The sequence below is a fragment of the Thalassophryne amazonica genome, chromosome 17 (genome assembly GCF_902500255.1).
Source record: "Thalassophryne amazonica chromosome 17, fThaAma1.1, whole genome shotgun sequence".
Taxonomy (NCBI): Eukaryota; Metazoa; Chordata; class Actinopteri; order Batrachoidiformes; family Batrachoididae; genus Thalassophryne; species Thalassophryne amazonica.
The window spans coordinates 51322108-51339923 of NC_047119.1; the positions used below are offsets into that span (position 1 = coordinate 51322108).

General features: G+C 45.3%; 1 protein-coding gene across 1 annotated transcript in view; it reads right to left on the reverse strand.

Annotated features, from left to right (window-relative positions):
• The window catches only part of LOC117530142 (voltage-dependent N-type calcium channel subunit alpha-1B-like), a 439538-nt gene that overhangs the window by 248121 nt on the left and 173601 nt on the right, over nucleotides 1–17816 (reverse strand). The window contains 1 exon segment of the mRNA XM_034193105.1: nucleotides 14834–15025. Coding sequence (XP_034048996.1) covers nucleotides 14834–15025 — 192 coding nt within the window.

Consider the following 17816-nt stretch of genomic DNA (forward strand, 5'->3'; position numbering starts at 1 on the left):
AGTGGATTTTCACTCCCGTCCCATCCCGCTCCCAGAAAAAAAATCCCATCCTGTCCCAATCCTGGACTGGAGTAAAAAATAAATTCCATCCCGTCCCACTCCTGTAAAGATGACTCCCAATCCCATCCCGCTCCCACTCAAAATCAGTCCCACTCCCGTATGTCTCGCGCCGTGATGATCAATCAGGGACTGAATATGTAGTGACGTGGAGATGTCTGGAGTTTGACTGAAGATGTGAACATGTCCTGTCGCTGGTAGCAGCCTGTGAGCAGGACTTATGTCTCTTTTGTCCTTTATTTCACAATTATGACAGAGTTTTTGGAGCAAGCAGCAGCCCCGCAGCAGCAGGAGCGGAGTTTCTTTTTCTTTTTATGTTATGTGCGCACGCAAGTGAATGGAGATTATTTCACTTATTAACTACACAGATGTATAATAGAACAAATGGTGACTGGTTTCTAAACACAATTATGACAGAGTTTTTTGGTGGAAGAGCCAGCTGCAGCAAGCAGCGGAGTTTCTTTTTTTTTTTTCATTGTTTACATGTGCGCGCGTGAATGGGACAGTTGGTCCTCAAACTGGGTCCTGCAGAAGCGGAAGGACCGGTGAAAGCAGCCGTCATCCAGACGCAGCTCCTGCAGCAAATAATGATACTCCCTGTATTGGGAGCTTTTCACAACTCGCTCCGTGTGATCAAGGTCCGTCATGTTAACTTGACTGACAACTGGAGCCGGCGAGCGGAATGGAAACTCCTGCTATTTGATGACGCACTGGGGTGAATTTTCGCAGCAAAAGCAGAGCAACACACCAGGCGAAGGAGGCGCATCCGTCGCCACATGACCCCCGTGAATTTGTAGAGTCTGATCGCGCCCGGTGTGAACGCGGCATTAAACAGATGAAAATCATCATCTATTTTTGTCATTCCCGCTCCTTCCCGTCCCATCCCAATCACGGGATTGATAAAATTTTGACTCCCATCCCGCAGGAATCCCGCAGGAATCACGTGACCCACGGGAATTCCCGAAAAATGTCATCCTCTAATGCAGACAGAGTGGGCACGGATGAAGCGAGTGCATCACGGCCGCTGTGCCCCTCATGGGGCACCTCCGCGGTCGCCTTCGCTTCTGTTCCCTGTTATATCCGCTTTTCTTCCTCATGTATTCGCTGATCCACCCCGGGACATTTGTCATTTCCGCCCACCTTTGTTGCGGACGCTCAGCTTTTGTCTCCTCATTTCATGCGCAAATCCTCCTAAACACCAGTGGGACAGGGCCCTTAGGTTCTTTTGTTGGTGAGGAAATGTTTACCGACCATCATTTACGAATGACGCTGTGATGGTTGTGGATTCAACCCTGACTGGTCTGAGTGCGTCTCTGTTTGCGATCGTGCCAAAAAAGAACTAAGATCCAATCTTTCAATGACTTCCTGGACTCAGCCATCAGAAGTCTATCTGTATGTGGTGAAAGTGCTGAACTTTTAAGGCATTCACTTATCTTGGCATTCAATTTAATTTATTTATATAGCGCCAAATCACAACATAAGTCACCCCATGGTGCTTCACAAGGGGAAGGTCGAACCTTACCAACGCCCCCTGAGCAAGTATGTAGGCAATAACGGTAAGAAAAAACTCCCTCAACCTGACACTGACATTCATATCTCCAGATCATCAATGCTTTGAGATTGAGAGATGTATGGGAAGAGCTGGAGTTGCAGGACAGAGGTGTTTAGTGACAGTGATATTTTTGCAAGAGAAATGTAGGCCCAAACATGTTATGGTTCTGGTCCTTCATGGTTATGAGACCTAGACACTAACCCATGACCTAAGACCACAACTGGCTGTCTTTGGAACTAGTTCTCTTTCAAGGTTCCTCAGATACAGCTGGAAAGGAGCATCCCTTGCTGTGTGAAAATGTTGACTTTGACATTTTGACCTGGAGACATGGATAGTGTCACCGATAACCTGCTGAAAGGTCCCACAGGCGTAAAACCTCAGCACAATCAAAAACTGAAGAAGGGCTGGCAGGGCACTGTTCCACCTCATTTGTTGGTTGATTGCTGGACCTATCATGTCCACAATGAAGAGGATTGTAGGCGAACGGAAGCAGTATCTCTCTTGAATCTTGGCATCATAAACATCTCCAATGGATTATATGGATATAGTCAACTAAAGATTAGACCACTATGAAACCAGGCCCTGAAAGAACAACAACCTTTTCAGAATCACAAGAAAATTCTGTCCTACACTCAAAAACTCATGTATTGGATGAACTCAATTCAATTATGAGCAGGATTTCCATCTAATCCCAGAACAGACTTGATTAGGACATTTATTTATTTACTGATCTTGACACACCTACATGTCTGAACAGGTGCATTAGTATGAATATCCAAAAGTCCAGCTGGAGCAGAGAGCACATCACGGATCTGTGAGCGTGACAGAAGCACTAATACTCAGCAAAGCTCCACAAAGACTGTGAAAACACACATTTCCACTGATCTCAACAAGCTGCGAACAAATGCAATTAAATCCACAGAAAATCAAAATGTTATCTCACGCTGCTGAATCTCTGTGCTTCATCTTTTGGTAAGTAAAATCACATTTTGGATTTATCATAACCTTGATGGTTAGTGGGTTTTTTTAAATCAAGAGAGGTGTTCTTCATTATAACAGATCGTTAAACATTGATGTCTTGACTAAAAGTATTTTTCATCACTGGGTGTCTTAAAAAAAAAAAAGACTTTTAGTCAATGACAAATCCTGTCAATCTGTTGAAAAATTTAGAAAACCTAAATTACTAGTACAGTGCCCGTAGGAAGTTTTTTTTTTTTAACTTTTGGTTGCTGTCATTTGATGATTAACTGTTATGGTTAGAACCATTAAAGGATAAGGTTTAGAGGTTTAGACCCCAGGACGCAGATAGCCAGACGCAATAGGTACGTGATGAACCAGGTGTTTTAATGTTCCAGTGAAAAATACAGAGTATCAGGAATCCCCATGGTGGCAAAACCCAAAATGCGGTCAAGACTGACGACGAAAACAAACTGTCAAAAGGCGACAGTGGTATTAGAAAACAAAACTCTTAAGTGGCAAAATCCAAAAAGCAGTAAAGACTAACAATGTGACAAAACTGATGACAAAAACCAACAAGACTTTTCAGCATCTCGGGTGCGCGGGGGCTGATGGGAAGGCATTGGGACAAACAAATGCACATGCTTGATGGCGGATGCGGAATCAACATAATATCACTCACGAAAACGTGCGGTAACTGACATTTCTCATCAAAAGTAAGCATAATAAATGTTTCCCAGTACATCGGACTGTAGCGTATTGCATTCACTGGATAAAAAAAAGAACATTTGCCCGCTGATCTCGTAATTACGAGAAAAGATCTCATAATTACGAGAAACGATTTCATAATTATGACATCAGGATCTCGCTGGAGGAGTTTCATTCATCCAGGAACAGTTTAGGGAGAAATCCACACTTTGAGTGCGCGGTGGTGTGTGATCACAGTGCAGTGTCAGAGGTTACAAATTGGCCGATTTTCGATTATGACTCGGAAATTCTCACGCTTGTCTTTACTGAGGGACTGGAAGTATGGAAGCACATTGTATGGAAGCGATTACACGCACACACACACACACACACACTCACAATAAATAAAAAAAATTAAAAATAGCCTGATCTCAGAATTACGAGATTCTGATGTCGTAATTATGAGATCTTTTCTCGGAATTACGTGATCAGCTATCAATTTTTTTTTTTTTATCCAGTGAATGCAATACGCTTCCATAACTGACAGCTGCGCACATGGCTTTGCATGTCCCGCGCATGTGTACTGGTGATGCTGAAAAGGCTTGCTGTCAAATGGTGACTTACAGCAGGGTGGACACAGGAGCCAATCAGGTGAGACATGGACAAGAGCTGACTGGGAAATAATCGGCCAGCAAACAGAATAGAGACAAAGAAGTGTGGCTTAAAAGCTGAAACTGATGAGAAAATGGAGGACAGGTGTGGAAGGGTCAAAGGTCAAGAGACAACACAAGGTGAACAGACACACAGATTTAAGTGAAGGAGAATAAAACATAAGCATACTTGAAACATAACTAAGAAAAAGAAAAGTTACAAAACCACAAGACCGATCCAAAACCACATAATATAAAAATAACTGTAGAAGGACACAAAAAGCAACAGACTGATGAACAGACTGAGTTGAGCAACAATAATGAAGCAAGGCGTAAACAAACTATAACACATTAAACAAAAACTGAAGCTGACTTGAGAAATAAAAGCAGGAAATTAATGAGAAAAAATGGATAAAGCATGAATGAGGGAAAAACCACATGAGACAAATGATTAAACAGACACAAGCAGAGTACACTTTCCTCCACACACCCACAACAGGCTAAACCATACACCTTCACCCACGTATTCTCATGCAGACATCCACAGACAACTGACAGGATAAGGGATGCAACACACTCAGACTACAAAACCAACACAGGACTTGAGAACTGTTCAAGTGCACCAGGAAGACACAACACTGTCAGGTGAGGATACACAGGTGGAACACTGGGGAAAAACACACACTTCTGCACGACTTACACCGCGAGACAGGACAGGTAACCAGAGACATGAAAGGGCATTGGTACAAAACCACATCCAAAGGGCCCCAAAAAAACCACCTCAAACGAACCAAACCCCAACATTACCTTCACACTGTTCAAGGTAATTATCATTAACTATCTAACTTGGTAGGAGTTGGAGAAACAGTAAGGTAACGTTACGTTCCTTAGTGTGTTTTGTAGATAACCACAAACTAATTCCATGCTTTCTTAAATTTAAATTAAACACAATATTAGTTATTGAATTAAGTGTTGAAACATGAATAACAGTGCAAGGATACAGACATTATTGGTGTGTGTGTGTGTGTGTGTGTGTGTGTGTGTGTGTGTGTGTGTGTGTGTGTGTGTGTGTGGGCCAAAAAAACATCAAAATAAAGGTTCTGAAAATAAATCCCAAAGAACTTCATGATACAGGATACAGTTGATAATAAGCAGGTTGATAATAAGCACTTTTTGTGTCATTCGGATCTATGTTTTGATTGATATTATATTATTATCACATTATATTATTATTTGAATATAGTATTTCATATTGTTTCAAAAATCAGTTTTATTATCAATTATATGAATTTAAAAGAGTTTCTGTTAAACAGGTCACTGGAAGAGACTCAGACAAAATTAAACAGAGAATTTTGAATATTTGAAACACAATACTCCACCTCCTGAACACAGTTTATTTAAACTTGAACTCACAGCAAATATAAGCGTTTATTCAGCTTATGTACTTAATGAAACGTTGTACAAGTTGTGGGAAGATAAAATAGTGGTTAATTTGTTTGTTAGTTAAAAAACAAACAAACAAAAAAAACCAAAGGATTTTAGCTAATGTCTCAGTGTTAAACTCAATCACAAGGAACACTGACAGTGTTGTGTGGGTCGCTCGAAGAGGAGGTACGGCTGGCCCAACACCAGAGGGCGCCCTGCCTGAAGGCGGGCTTCAGGCACTAGAGGGCGCAGTCACCGCAGAGGAGCTCCAGGAGCCCGGAGCTGACAGCTGTCACCAATCTACCCATCATCATCACATTCCATAAAAGCCTGGATGAGACACCACACCTCTGCCGAGAAATACTAATAATGCTATACAATTGTTCTGAATATTCTGCAGGCGTACCTGTTGGCGACTTCGCAGCTGGAGGCTGGGTTTGTGGAGGAGACGACGCTCTTCGCTCCTCGGATAAGTAGTCACTCAGGCGCTGCATGTATATTGTTCCCGTGTCAGAGGTGGAGATTCTCCCACAAAACAAACTGAACTGAGTTGCTGATTGTTCTGCTGGGTGTGTACACACCCACTTGATCTGTTTTTGCTTTCTGCCAGCAGTACCCAGTCCGACAGCTGAAGGCGGTGGCTACCTGGAGACTCAGGACTTGGCAGCTCTGGTGACTCTCGGGTCTCCGCTGACAGGGGAAATCATGTGGGTCCCGACTCTTCTCTGGACAGGCGTCTCCTATCCTCGGGCCTGCCCACATGACACCGACTGTGTAATTGACTGTTGTTCAAAACCGTATCTGTATACTGTTGTGCATTTTTTCACAACATTAAATTGTTACCTTTTGGCATTTCCATTGTCCATTCATTTACGCCCCCTGTTGACAACAGGATTTCTCGGCCAACGTCATGGACCCCGAGGGGCGTCAACCATCGAGTGAACCTCCAATGGAAATGCAGGGTGCACAGGGGCCAGCAGGAGGCGTATTAGGTGAGCTGCAGCAAATCCTAACCGCCTTCACTGCTCGGTTGGACTTGGTAACCGAGCAGAACATTATACTCAATCGGAGGATGGAGGCCCTCACCGCTCAGGTGGAAGTGCACGCGCAGGGCGCTGCTGCGGCACCTCCTCCTGCTGACCGAGTGCCACATACAGATATTCCAGTGGTCGTTCAACGAGCCCCCCCCAGTCCCCTGAAGCATACATAAGCCCTCCGGAGCCGTACGGAGGTTATGTCGAGATGTGCGCTGACTTCTTGATGCAGTGTTCGCTCGTCTTTGCACAGCATCCTATCATGTACGCGTCTGACGCCAGCCGGGTGGCTTATGTAATAAATCTGCTTCGAGGAGAGGCACACACCTGGGCTATGGCGCTCTGGGAGCAGAATTCTCGGCTCCTAACGACATATACTGGGTTTGTGCGGGAGTTCAAACAAGTGTTTGATCACCCCAACAGAGGCGAGACCGCTTCGACGGTGCTACTGTCGATGAGACAGGGGTGTCGGAGTGCAGCCGAATATGCAGTCGACTTCCGCATCGCGGCAGCGAGGTCCGGCTGGAACAATGTTGCACTCCGCGCCGCCTTCGTAAACGGACTGTCTCCGGTCCTGAAGGAGCATCTGCTGGCTAAGGACGGGATTTTGACGGGCTTATCGACCTGGTTATACAGTTAGACAACCGATTAGAAGAACATTGTCGGGAGCGGGGCGAAGGGCATGGCCGGGCACGAGTCGTCCCTCTTCCTTCCGGGTCCAAAAGGGTGCCGCTGTCCCCACGCTCCACTGCCAGAGAGCTCCGTGTGGTGACAGCTCCCCCTGCTGACGAAGCTATGGACACGAGCAGGGCTAAAGTGAAATCAGAAAACAGACAATGGAGGCTGGCCCGCGGGGAATGCTTTTTCTGTGGCTCGAGCGAGCACATTCAGAAGAATTGCCCCAAGCGGTTAAACTACAACGCCCGCCCTTAGAGACTGGGCTAAGGGTGGGCCACAATACTCATGCGGGGAAACCCCGTAAATCCGCACACATCCCAGTGATGATCCTGAGTGGGGATCTAACCCTTCACGCCCCAGCACTGGTGGACACGGGGTCGGAGGGGAATCTGCTGGACAGCACATGGGCTAGGGAGGTTGGGCTCCCTCTAGTGGCCTTACCGTCACCATTGAATGTACGGGCACTAGATGGCACCCTGCTCCCATTAATCACGCACCAGACACAGCCAGTGACCTTGGTGGTGTCTGGGAATCACAGGGAGGAGACTGTGTTTTATGTGACACCTACTACTTCCCGAGTGATTTTGGGCTTTCCATGGATGTTAAAGCACAATTCCCGGATTGATTGGCCGTCTGGGGTTGTGGCGCAGTGGAGCAAAACCTGCCACCGGGAGTGTTTAGGATCCTCAGTTCCACCCGGTGTGACAGCTAAGGAGGAGGTTCTAGTCCCCCCCAATCTCGCGGCGGTGCCAGCCAAGTACCATGACCTCGCTGACGTTATCAGCAAGGATCTGGCGCTCACGCTGCCCCCGCACCGTCTGTACGATTGTGCCATTGATTTGATACCGGGCGCTGAGTACCCATCCAGCAGGCTGTACAACTTCTCACAGCTGGAATGCGAATCAATGGAGACCTACATCCGGGACTCCCTAGCTGCCGGGTTGATCCGGAACTCCACCTCCCCGATGGGTGCTGGTTTCTTTTTTGTGGGCAAGAAGGATGGCGGACTCCGTCCATGCATTGACTACAGAGGGCTGAATGAGATCACGGTTCGCAACCGATACCCGTTACCTCTGTTAGATTCAGTGTTCACGCCCTTGCATGGAGCCCAAATCTTCACGAAACTGGATCTTAGGAATGCGTATTACCTGGTTTGGATCCGGAAGGGAGACGAGTGGAAGACGGCATTTAACACCCCATTAGGTCATTTTAAGTACCTGGTCATGCCGTTCGGCCTCACCAATGCGCCCACGACATTCCAAGCTTTGGTTAATGACATCTTGTGGGACTTCCGGCATCGGTTCATCTTCGTATACCTTGACGATATTCTCATCTTCTCCCCGGATCCTGAGACCCATGTCAAGCATGTACGTCAGGTCCTGCAGCGGTTATTGAAGAACCGGCTGTTTGTGAAGGGCGAGAAGTGTGAGTTCCACCGCACTTCTTTGTCTTTCCTGGGGTTCATTATCTCCTCCAACTCCGTCGCCCCTGATCCGGCCAAGGTTGCGGCAGTGAGAGATTGGCCCCATCCGACAAGCCGTAGGAAACTACAACAGTTCCTCGGCTTTGCAAATTTCTACCGGAGGTTCATAAAGGGCTACAGCCAGGTTGTTAGGCCCCTGACAGCCCTGACCTCCACTAAAAGTCCCTTCACCTGGTCGGATCGGTGCGAAGCTGCGTTTAGGGAGTTGAAACGCCGGTTCTCGACTGCACCAGTTCTGGTGCAGCCCGATCCTAACCGCCAGTTCATAGTTGAAGTGGATGCCTCTGACTCAGGGATAGGAGCCATGCTGTCCCAGAGCAGGGAGTCCAATAAGGTCCTCCATCCCTGTGCCTATTTTTCCCACAGGTTGACACCGGCTGAAAGGAACTATGACGTTGGCAATCGGGAACTTCTGGCGGTGAAAGAGGCCCTCGAGGAGTGGAGACACCTTTTGGAGTTAGCTACGGTGCCTTTCACGGTTTTCACTGACCATCGGAACTTGGAGTACATTCAGACCGCCAAGCATCTGAACCCCAGGCAAGCCCGTTGGTCACTGTTCTTCGGTCGGTTTGACTTCCAAATTACGTATCACCCCGGGAACAAGAACCAACGGTCTGATGCACTGTCCCGGGTGCATGAAGAGGAGGTCAAGCCAGAGCTGTCGGATCCACTGGACACCATAATCCCCAAGTCCACTGTCGTCGCAACCCTCACCTGGGACGTGGAGAAGACCATCCGGGAGGCCCTGACACGACACCCGGACCCCGGAGGTGGACCCAAGAACAGACTATACATCCCACCAGAAGCCAGAGCTGCAGTCTTGGACTTCTGTCATGGTTCTAAGCTCTCCTGCCACCCGGTGGTGCGACGAACTGTGGCACTGGTCCGGCAGCGCTTGTGGTGGGCGTCTATGGGAACCGACATCCGGGAGTACGTCCAGGCCTGCACCACCTATGCCAGGGGCAAGGCAGAACACAGGAAGGCCCAGGGACTCCTCCAGCCGCTGCCAGTGCCTCGTCGCCCCTGGTCCCACATAGGCCTGGACTTCGTCACGGGCCTCCCTGCGTCATAGGGTATGACCACCATCCTGACGATAGTGGACCAGTTCTCCAAGGCGGCCCACTTCGTGGCCCTCCCGAAGCTCCCGACTGCCCAGGAGACTGCAGACCTCCTGGTCCACCACGTCGTGCGTCTGCATGGTATCCCCACGAACATCGTCTCAGACCGTGGTCCCCAGTTCTCCTCGCAAGTCTGGAGGAGTTTCTGTAGGGAACTGGGGGCCACTGTGAGTCTCTCGTCCAGGTACCACCCTAAACTAATGGACAGGCAGAGCGGGCTAATCAAGATCTGGAGCAGGCCCTGCGGTGTGTAACCTCCACGCACCCAACGGCTTGGAGTCAACATCTGGCCTGGATCGAGTATGCCCATAACAGTCAGATCTCCTCGGCAACCGGCCTCTCCCCCTTCGAGGTATGTTTGGGGTATCAGCCCCCATTGTTCCCAGCCACGGAGGGAGAGGTCGAGGTCCCCTCGGTCCAGTCGAGTGCCAGGAGGCGCCCGTTGAGGGGGGGGTCCTGTTGTGTGGGCCACCCGAAGAAGAGGTACTGCTGGCCCAACACCAGAGGGCGCCCTGCCTGAAGGCGGGCTTCAGGCACTAGAGGGTGCAGCCACCGCAGAGGAGCTCCAGGAGCCCGGAGCTGACAGCTGTCACCAATCTACCCATCATCATCACATTCCAGTAACATCAGCGAGCAACGCCATCTAAGTACAAATGTTACAAACTTAAGCCCCGTTTACACATAGACGGTAAGAGCTCCCGGAAGCGTCCCGGAAGAGTTTTTGGCCGTCTTAAGGATCAAATGCCGTTGTCAACGCCAGCACTAGGGGGCGTGGCTTATTTCCGGCTTTACCGGGAATCGTCGAAAAAATTATTCAACATGTCGAATAATTCCGGGAGTGCTCCCGGAGAATTTGCGTGATGACGGAGACAACGCGAACAATGGCGTTTGATACTTTTTAATCGCCGTGTCATCCTGCCCCTTCCTGTAGTGCCACAGTTTACACTGCCGTAATTGGCGGCTGGTGTTGTATCCCTAACCAACGGCATGTAAAACGGCGATAGAGCCCATTTACAGCCTATTATACTCTGGGGGCGGTGCCTATATGCAAAAGTTCCTGGAGTAACGCAGGATTTGCCTGGATAAATCCAATGGTACACAGGGCATTATCGGCGGCAGCAGAACATCGCCGTTCTCACACGCGTCTTAACCTGCGATTGTAAAAGATAGAACTGGGTATTAACCTCTGTTGCCTGACGTGTGCCGGATGCTACGACGTCAAAACGCCGCTTTATTCGGCGGATTTAGCGGCGTTTTATCCGCGCATTTGCGGCTAGTACGGTGCTCAAAATGCCGGCGAAATGCTCCGCCCCTTTCCACCGCGAAAACAGCCGGAACTACCGTGAACTTCGGTCTATGTACTGCCCGCCGACAAAACCGTCTATGTGTAACCTGGGCTTTAATCAAAATAAAGGTTTCAAAATAAAGGTTTTGAAAATTAATTCCCCAAATTTTCAGAATAAAGGATGCACATCATCGTGTCATACGCAAGCCATATCTGAAAGCTGAGGCTGATATGACAAACAGTCAGAGACAAATGTGAGCAACATACATACAGATGTTTCTTGCTTTATAGATAGACATGACACTTAATTAGATCCTTGTTATTGGATTGGATTGATTGGATGTCATTATTTGTAACTCTGTAAGAGTGACATGATGTACCATGCATTTAGGTTTCATTTTCCGTGCATTTTTATCCCATGTCTTTCGCACCATTGAACCTTCCATTACATGAGGAAGGTAAATCTAGTAGCCGCAATATATGCGGGGACTTTAGTGTCCTTAGAAGTGCATTTTTTTGCTGCATTCAGGAAAGCAGATTTGTTTCCACACACACTTAGTGGTATGCCGGCAAGTTGCCTGGAGGGCGACATCAACTGCCATGCTTCATGCAGTGGTACATTCCGTCTTTCAACTGATACAAATATTCTTACCACTGCATTCAAACATTGATTATTTGTACAATATAGTGTATGAAATCTTTCAAAGAGGTGCGTTGTTACTGGAACATATCTCCCACATGGATAAATAGAATTCATGTGTGCACACAGCTTCATGCATGAAAATCAATTTTGTCAGAGCAAGTAAAAAAAACTGAGGGAGAACAGTTACAGCTGATTGAGACAATCCCAAACCCAGAGGTGCCCACAAGAAAACCACGGTGACGGATCGTACAAGAAAAAAGACAGACAAAAAGATTGTAATTTAAAATGAACTGCTCCATCAAAAGAGGTGACTTGGAGTAGGAGAGAAACATAGTGACTCAGAAAAGGTATTTGTCAGAGTGTAATGAGTCAGAAGCTGCAGGAGATGTTTGCAGTGAAACTAGAATGAGGAGGAGGAAAGTGACTGGCCCAGTCCAGGTACCAGCCTTGATTGGGGAAGTCACCTGTGATTGACTGGCATCCCATCCAGAGGAATGGGAGACTCTCACCCGCTTCACTCTACAGCAAACACTGACATCAGTGGACCTCAGGACTTAAAGACATTCTGAAGTTCCAACAAAACGTCATGATCACAACTAAGGAACTGATGGGGGAGTTTGAGGCATCAGAGAGAAATATGGCATCAGTCACCTTTAGATGCACACTGCATCACAAATCCTAAAAGTCTGTGGACCAAGGAGCACGCCATTCATTGAAAACTGTACATTGTATGTATGCAAGAAGATTCTTGGTTTCATGGAAGAGATGATTTAGAGGCAGATATGAATCCGAAGCTTACACCAGGCAATTTCTTTCACAGAAGACTGCAAAAGAGGGGTGTTTTTACCATTTTCTAACCCTAGCTTTAACTTCTAAATTATGCTTTTACACATTTTCCTGGTCTTACAGGAAAGGTTGAAGTGGAGATAGTAGTTTAAGTAAGTTCAAATCTTCTCTTCAACACATTTTTAAGCTTCTCCAGGAGGGATTCCATGAGAATCCCAGGAGAAGTGGAATTTACAATCCCTCAAACATGTGTTGGATCTACCCCAAGGTCTCCTCCCAGTAAAGGCATGGTTAAAACATCCAAAATGATGTATCTAGGAGGCATTCTAACAAATGTTTTCACTTCCTCACCTGATGCTTTTCAGTATGAAGGGCAAGCAGGTCTAAATCAAATCAAATCAAATCAATTTTATTTATATAGCGCCAAATCACAACAAACAGTTGCCCCAAGGCGCTTAATGTCTACACCACATTCCTTCCACATATGTATCAGAATGCCACAATGTGTTTCTAAGACCATCTTGCAAAAGAAACTCATTTTCACCACTGGCATCCACAATCATTTTATGGTCATGATCACAGGTGATCATTGACTCAGTCTGAATTAATTATCCACTGTAGTGACACCAGTCCACCTCTTCTGTCAGATAACCTGGCCTAAGATTATGACAGGTTGACTTATGACATATTACATAAGTATTTAAAATAAAAAAGTTGATGAGAGTTTTCTCCAGTGGTGGGCGCAGATGCGCTAATCTGCTAACCGCTAATTAGTGAAGTTATCTTTTCATTAGCAGATGAGCTTTTCAGCTAACTTTGAAAACTATCAGCAGACCAGTTAGCTTCTGCTAAATTTAGTTCAGCTAACATTCAGTCTGCTAACTTTTTTTTTTTTTTTTTGCTGGTAAAGTGAGTAAAGTTAACGGTCAAAAATGTTTGTAAACCCTAAAATCATACGTTAGTTCCTGTCTGCAACAGTCAGGCCGCTGTTCTGTCGAGATGAGCTCCCGTAGTGTAAATCAGCAGTTAGTGTATCTGCTTTAAAGGCAATGTGTACATACAAATCTTTACTTTTTACAGTGAAAAGATACTTATTGCTGTATTTTTATGTAGAGACAAAACTTGGGTTTTCTTTAGTGGGGAAGCTCAACGCAACGAATAAGGTGTAGATTATACCAGTCACGCTGAACGCAACACAAGTGAGCCATTCCTGTGTTTATAAATATAATACAGAGATAAACTGTGACTATTAAATTGCGATTTACTGCTTTTTATAAAGACAATGACCGTGTTTGTGATTTTATTTTTTATTTATTTATTTTTCGTGCATTTGTTTTGTGTTTGTGAACACAGCTCCGTTAACGGTTTATAAATATACAATATGGAGATAAACTCTGACTTCAAATACTGCAATTTACTGCTTTTGATAAAGACGATCACAGTATTTGGGGTTTATTTCTGTGAAGGCTCTCAGTTGTCCACGTTTGAGGACAAGGAAATTAAAATCTTAGCCAGAGAAAAGAAATGGTTTGAGAGGGGAGTGAATGAAGTATTGCATGTGAAACAATTGAAACCCACCCTTAATCGGGGAGGGGGTCTGAGACATGCTTTGTCCCCTGTTTACAATGGGGTACTCAGGTCAAAGCAGTTTCAGTCTTTTGTTCATGGTAATGAGTCATTCACGTTGTCAGAAGAGTCATCAGGAGAGGCGTCAGTCCCATGGTTAGGAGGGACAGCTGCCCTGTCATTAGGAGGGTGCTAATTAGAGCACAATAGGTGCTAATTAGAGCAACTGTTAGTCACTAGCCAATAACAGTCTGCCTCTCTGTAGGAGGGGTCTGGTTAGGTTTAAACTCCAGCTTTTGCTGGCTTCTGTTATTCTTCTCTACAAGAGTCAAGACAGAAGTCAGACTACCAGAGCAAGAATTTTAGCTGAGGAAGCTTCTGCGATTAGAAGCAAAACATCCTCGAATCAAGCAACCCAGTCCAGTCAAAGATTCAAGTTTCTCTACTATTTGGGGTTAATTTCTTATTTATTTATTTATTGTGCATTCGTTTTTTATGTTTGTGATCCTTGGAATTTACCCAGAAGGCCCCGCTGGCTTATCAGCAGCCGACAGTGTAATCCGATGTGGCTACAACCAAATCAATACTAAAAGTTAGTGGTTAGCGGTAACTTCAGCTAAATTTTTTTGGCAGTTTATAGATTTAGCATTCTAAAAGTTAACTTTTCAGTTAGCAGATTAATGGTTATCAAAGCTAACATTTCGGTTAGCTGTGCCCACCACTGGATTTCCCTTGGGTCTGGTAATCTTTGACAACTTCCAGACTTCTCATATCTCAACGCTTTGTGGTCCAGAGCTGAACCCGTACTTCAAATCTGTATGCTGTCGTATGTATGTCGAGTTTAAACAAGCATCAGGAGGCTAATAGCAAGACATCAAACTTGCAAAATACGTACAAATGTAAAGTTTGGACTCACATTGTAGAGGATCTCCACCCAGCCCTCCATGGTGATGCACTGGAACACCGTCAGCACGGCGAAAAGGATGTTGTCAAAGTTGGTGATGCCGAAGTTAGGTCCAGTCCAGTACTCAGTACACTGGGTCCCATTAGGACAAGTCCTAGCAGGAGGCTCCAGACCACAAGGCCAGTCAGCTGCTCTCTTACCTTCCAAAAAAAGAAAAAGACTAAGACACCAGCGAGACCTACTAATGCCATTTCCCTGCTAAAAATAAAGTGGCTTCAAAATTGCATGTCCTTCACTGGCATGTCAAATATATCTTGAGAGAAATAAACTTTTTTAAAATAACCATTTTATTGTGTCTATAAAGAAAATTAAGCATGCCTGTATAACATTCATGAACCATTCAAGCTCACTGTAAAAATAAAGAAATGCACAACAGAACTTCTGTGTTTGGAAACGTTAACATTTGTGAAATACAATTCCTCAATTTTTTTTAAGTCTACTGTGTCCATTTCTTTCAACATCAGACAAATGAGATTAGTATTGGGCTTCCCAATTCATGATTTACTATTCATAAACGTAGGATTTGAATTTTGCTTGTTATAATTGACTCTGTTGCTCATAAATTAGGTTATTTTATAAGCCCATGAGATAATCTTTAAATACAGAGAAAAGCAGAGAAAAAACCGAGCACTCACAGGGACCAGGAGTGGAGGTGCACGGCTCAAAAACTAAGTCAGTATAAAAATATAGCCAGCAACACTCAAGTGTCCTTCTTAATAAAAGTTTTAATGACTCATGGCAAGACGACAGGATCGCGACGCGTCTGTGCTCCTGATCCTGTCGTCTTGCCGTGAGTCATTAAAACTTTTATTAAGAAGGACACTTGAGTGTTGCTGGCTATATTTTTATATTGATATAATCTTTAAATACACCTTGCAGGATTATTATTTTTATTATATTACTGGAATATCTATTTGACCCCATTTAATTGTCAGTGATGTTGCATTACACAATATTAGTGTTCACATCTCAACCATTAAAAGTTTCTTTTGAAAGATGCTTATTTTATATATACACACACACACACACACAGACGCATCTTCAACCACTTTGTCCAATTAAGGGTCACGGGGGGCTGGAGCCTATCCCAGTAGTCATAGTGCGCGAGGCGGGGTACATCCAGGACAGGACGCCAGTCTGTGTGTGTACGAGGTCTGTTAGAAAAGTATCTGACCTTTTTATTTTCTTTCAAAAACCTGATGGATTTGAATCACGTGTGCTTGCATGAGCCAACCTTGAACCTTCGCGCGCATGCGTGAATTTTTTCACGCCTGTTGATTGCGTCATTTGCTTGTAAGCAGCCTTTGTGTGAGGATGGGTGCAGTCTCTCGTCGTTTTTTCTTTGCAAGGAAATGGCGGAACGACTGGAGCAGCGCGACTGCATGAAATTTTGCCAGAAACTGGACGACAGCCAGGTGGAAACCATTTGGATTATTCAGACGGCTTTCGGTGACGATGCTATGGGCATCACACAGATTAAGGAGCGGTACAACCGGTTTAAAGATGGCCGCACAATGGTGGAGAGCGAGCCGCGCTCCGAGCGGCCATCACCATGCTGAAATGACCAGATCATTTCCAAAGTGAACGCTGTGTTGATGTGGGACCGTCGTGTGACTATCCGAGAAATTGCGGAAGAGGTGGACATCAGCACTTTTTCGGCACATTCCACTGTGACAGAAGATTTTGCCATGAAAAGAGTTGCAGCGAAATTCATGCCGATGGTTTTGGCATGAAGCTGATGGCGGAACAAAAGTGCCACCGTGTTGAAGTCTCACAGGACATGTTGTGACATGCTCACCTCTTCCACAATTTCTCGGATAGTCACACGACTGAAAAGCCACTGAAAGCCATCTGAATCTTCCGAATGGTGGAAGAGGTGAGCATGTCACAACATGTCCTGTGAGTTGCCCATGCCATGGGCACTAACACACCCCCATACCATCACAGATGTTGGCTTTTCAACTTTGCACTGGTAATAATCTGGATGGTCTTTTTCCTCTTTTGTCCAGAGGACATGACGTCCATGATTTCCAAACACAATTTGAAATGTGGACTCATCAGACCACAGCACACCTTTCCACTTAGGGTCCGTCTATTTCAAATGAGCTCGGGCCCAGAGAAGGCGGCGGCATTTATGGATGTTGTTGATGTATGGCTTTTGCTTTACATGGTAGGGTTTTAACTTGCACTTGTAGATGTAGCGACGAACTGTGTTAAATGACAATGGTTTTCTGAAGTGTTCCTGAGCCCACGCGGTAAGATCCTTTACACAATGTCAGTTTTTAATGCAGTGCCGCCTGAGGGATCGAAGGTCATGGGCATTTAGTGTTGGTTTTCAGCCTTGCCACTTACGTGTAGAAAATTTGCCAGAGTCTCTGAATCTTCTGATTATATTATGGACTACAAATGATGGAATCCCTAAATTCTTTGCAATTGAATGTTGAGAAACATTGTTCTTAAACTGTTGGACTATTTTTTTCACGCAGTTGTTCACAAAGTGGTGATCCTCACCCCATCCCCACGGCTGAACCTTTTGGGATGCTTCTTTTATACCGAATCATGACACTCACAATTAGTGTCTTCAGTTCCCAAACACTTATTGAGTGTTGTGAGAAGGAAATGTGATGTAACACAGTGGTAAACATACCACTGTCCCAACTTTTTTGAAATGTGTTGCAGGCATTCATTTCAAAATGAGCAAATATTTGCACTAAAACAATAACGTTTATCAGTTTGAATATATATATATATATATATATATATATATATATATATATATATATATATATATATATATATATATATACATATATATATATATGTATGTATGTATATATATAGTAAGTCCCTTCGGCTGCTCCCTTGTTTGCACTCAGGGTCGCCATAGCAAATGCAAGGTGGATCTGTATGTTGAATTGGCACAGGTTTTAC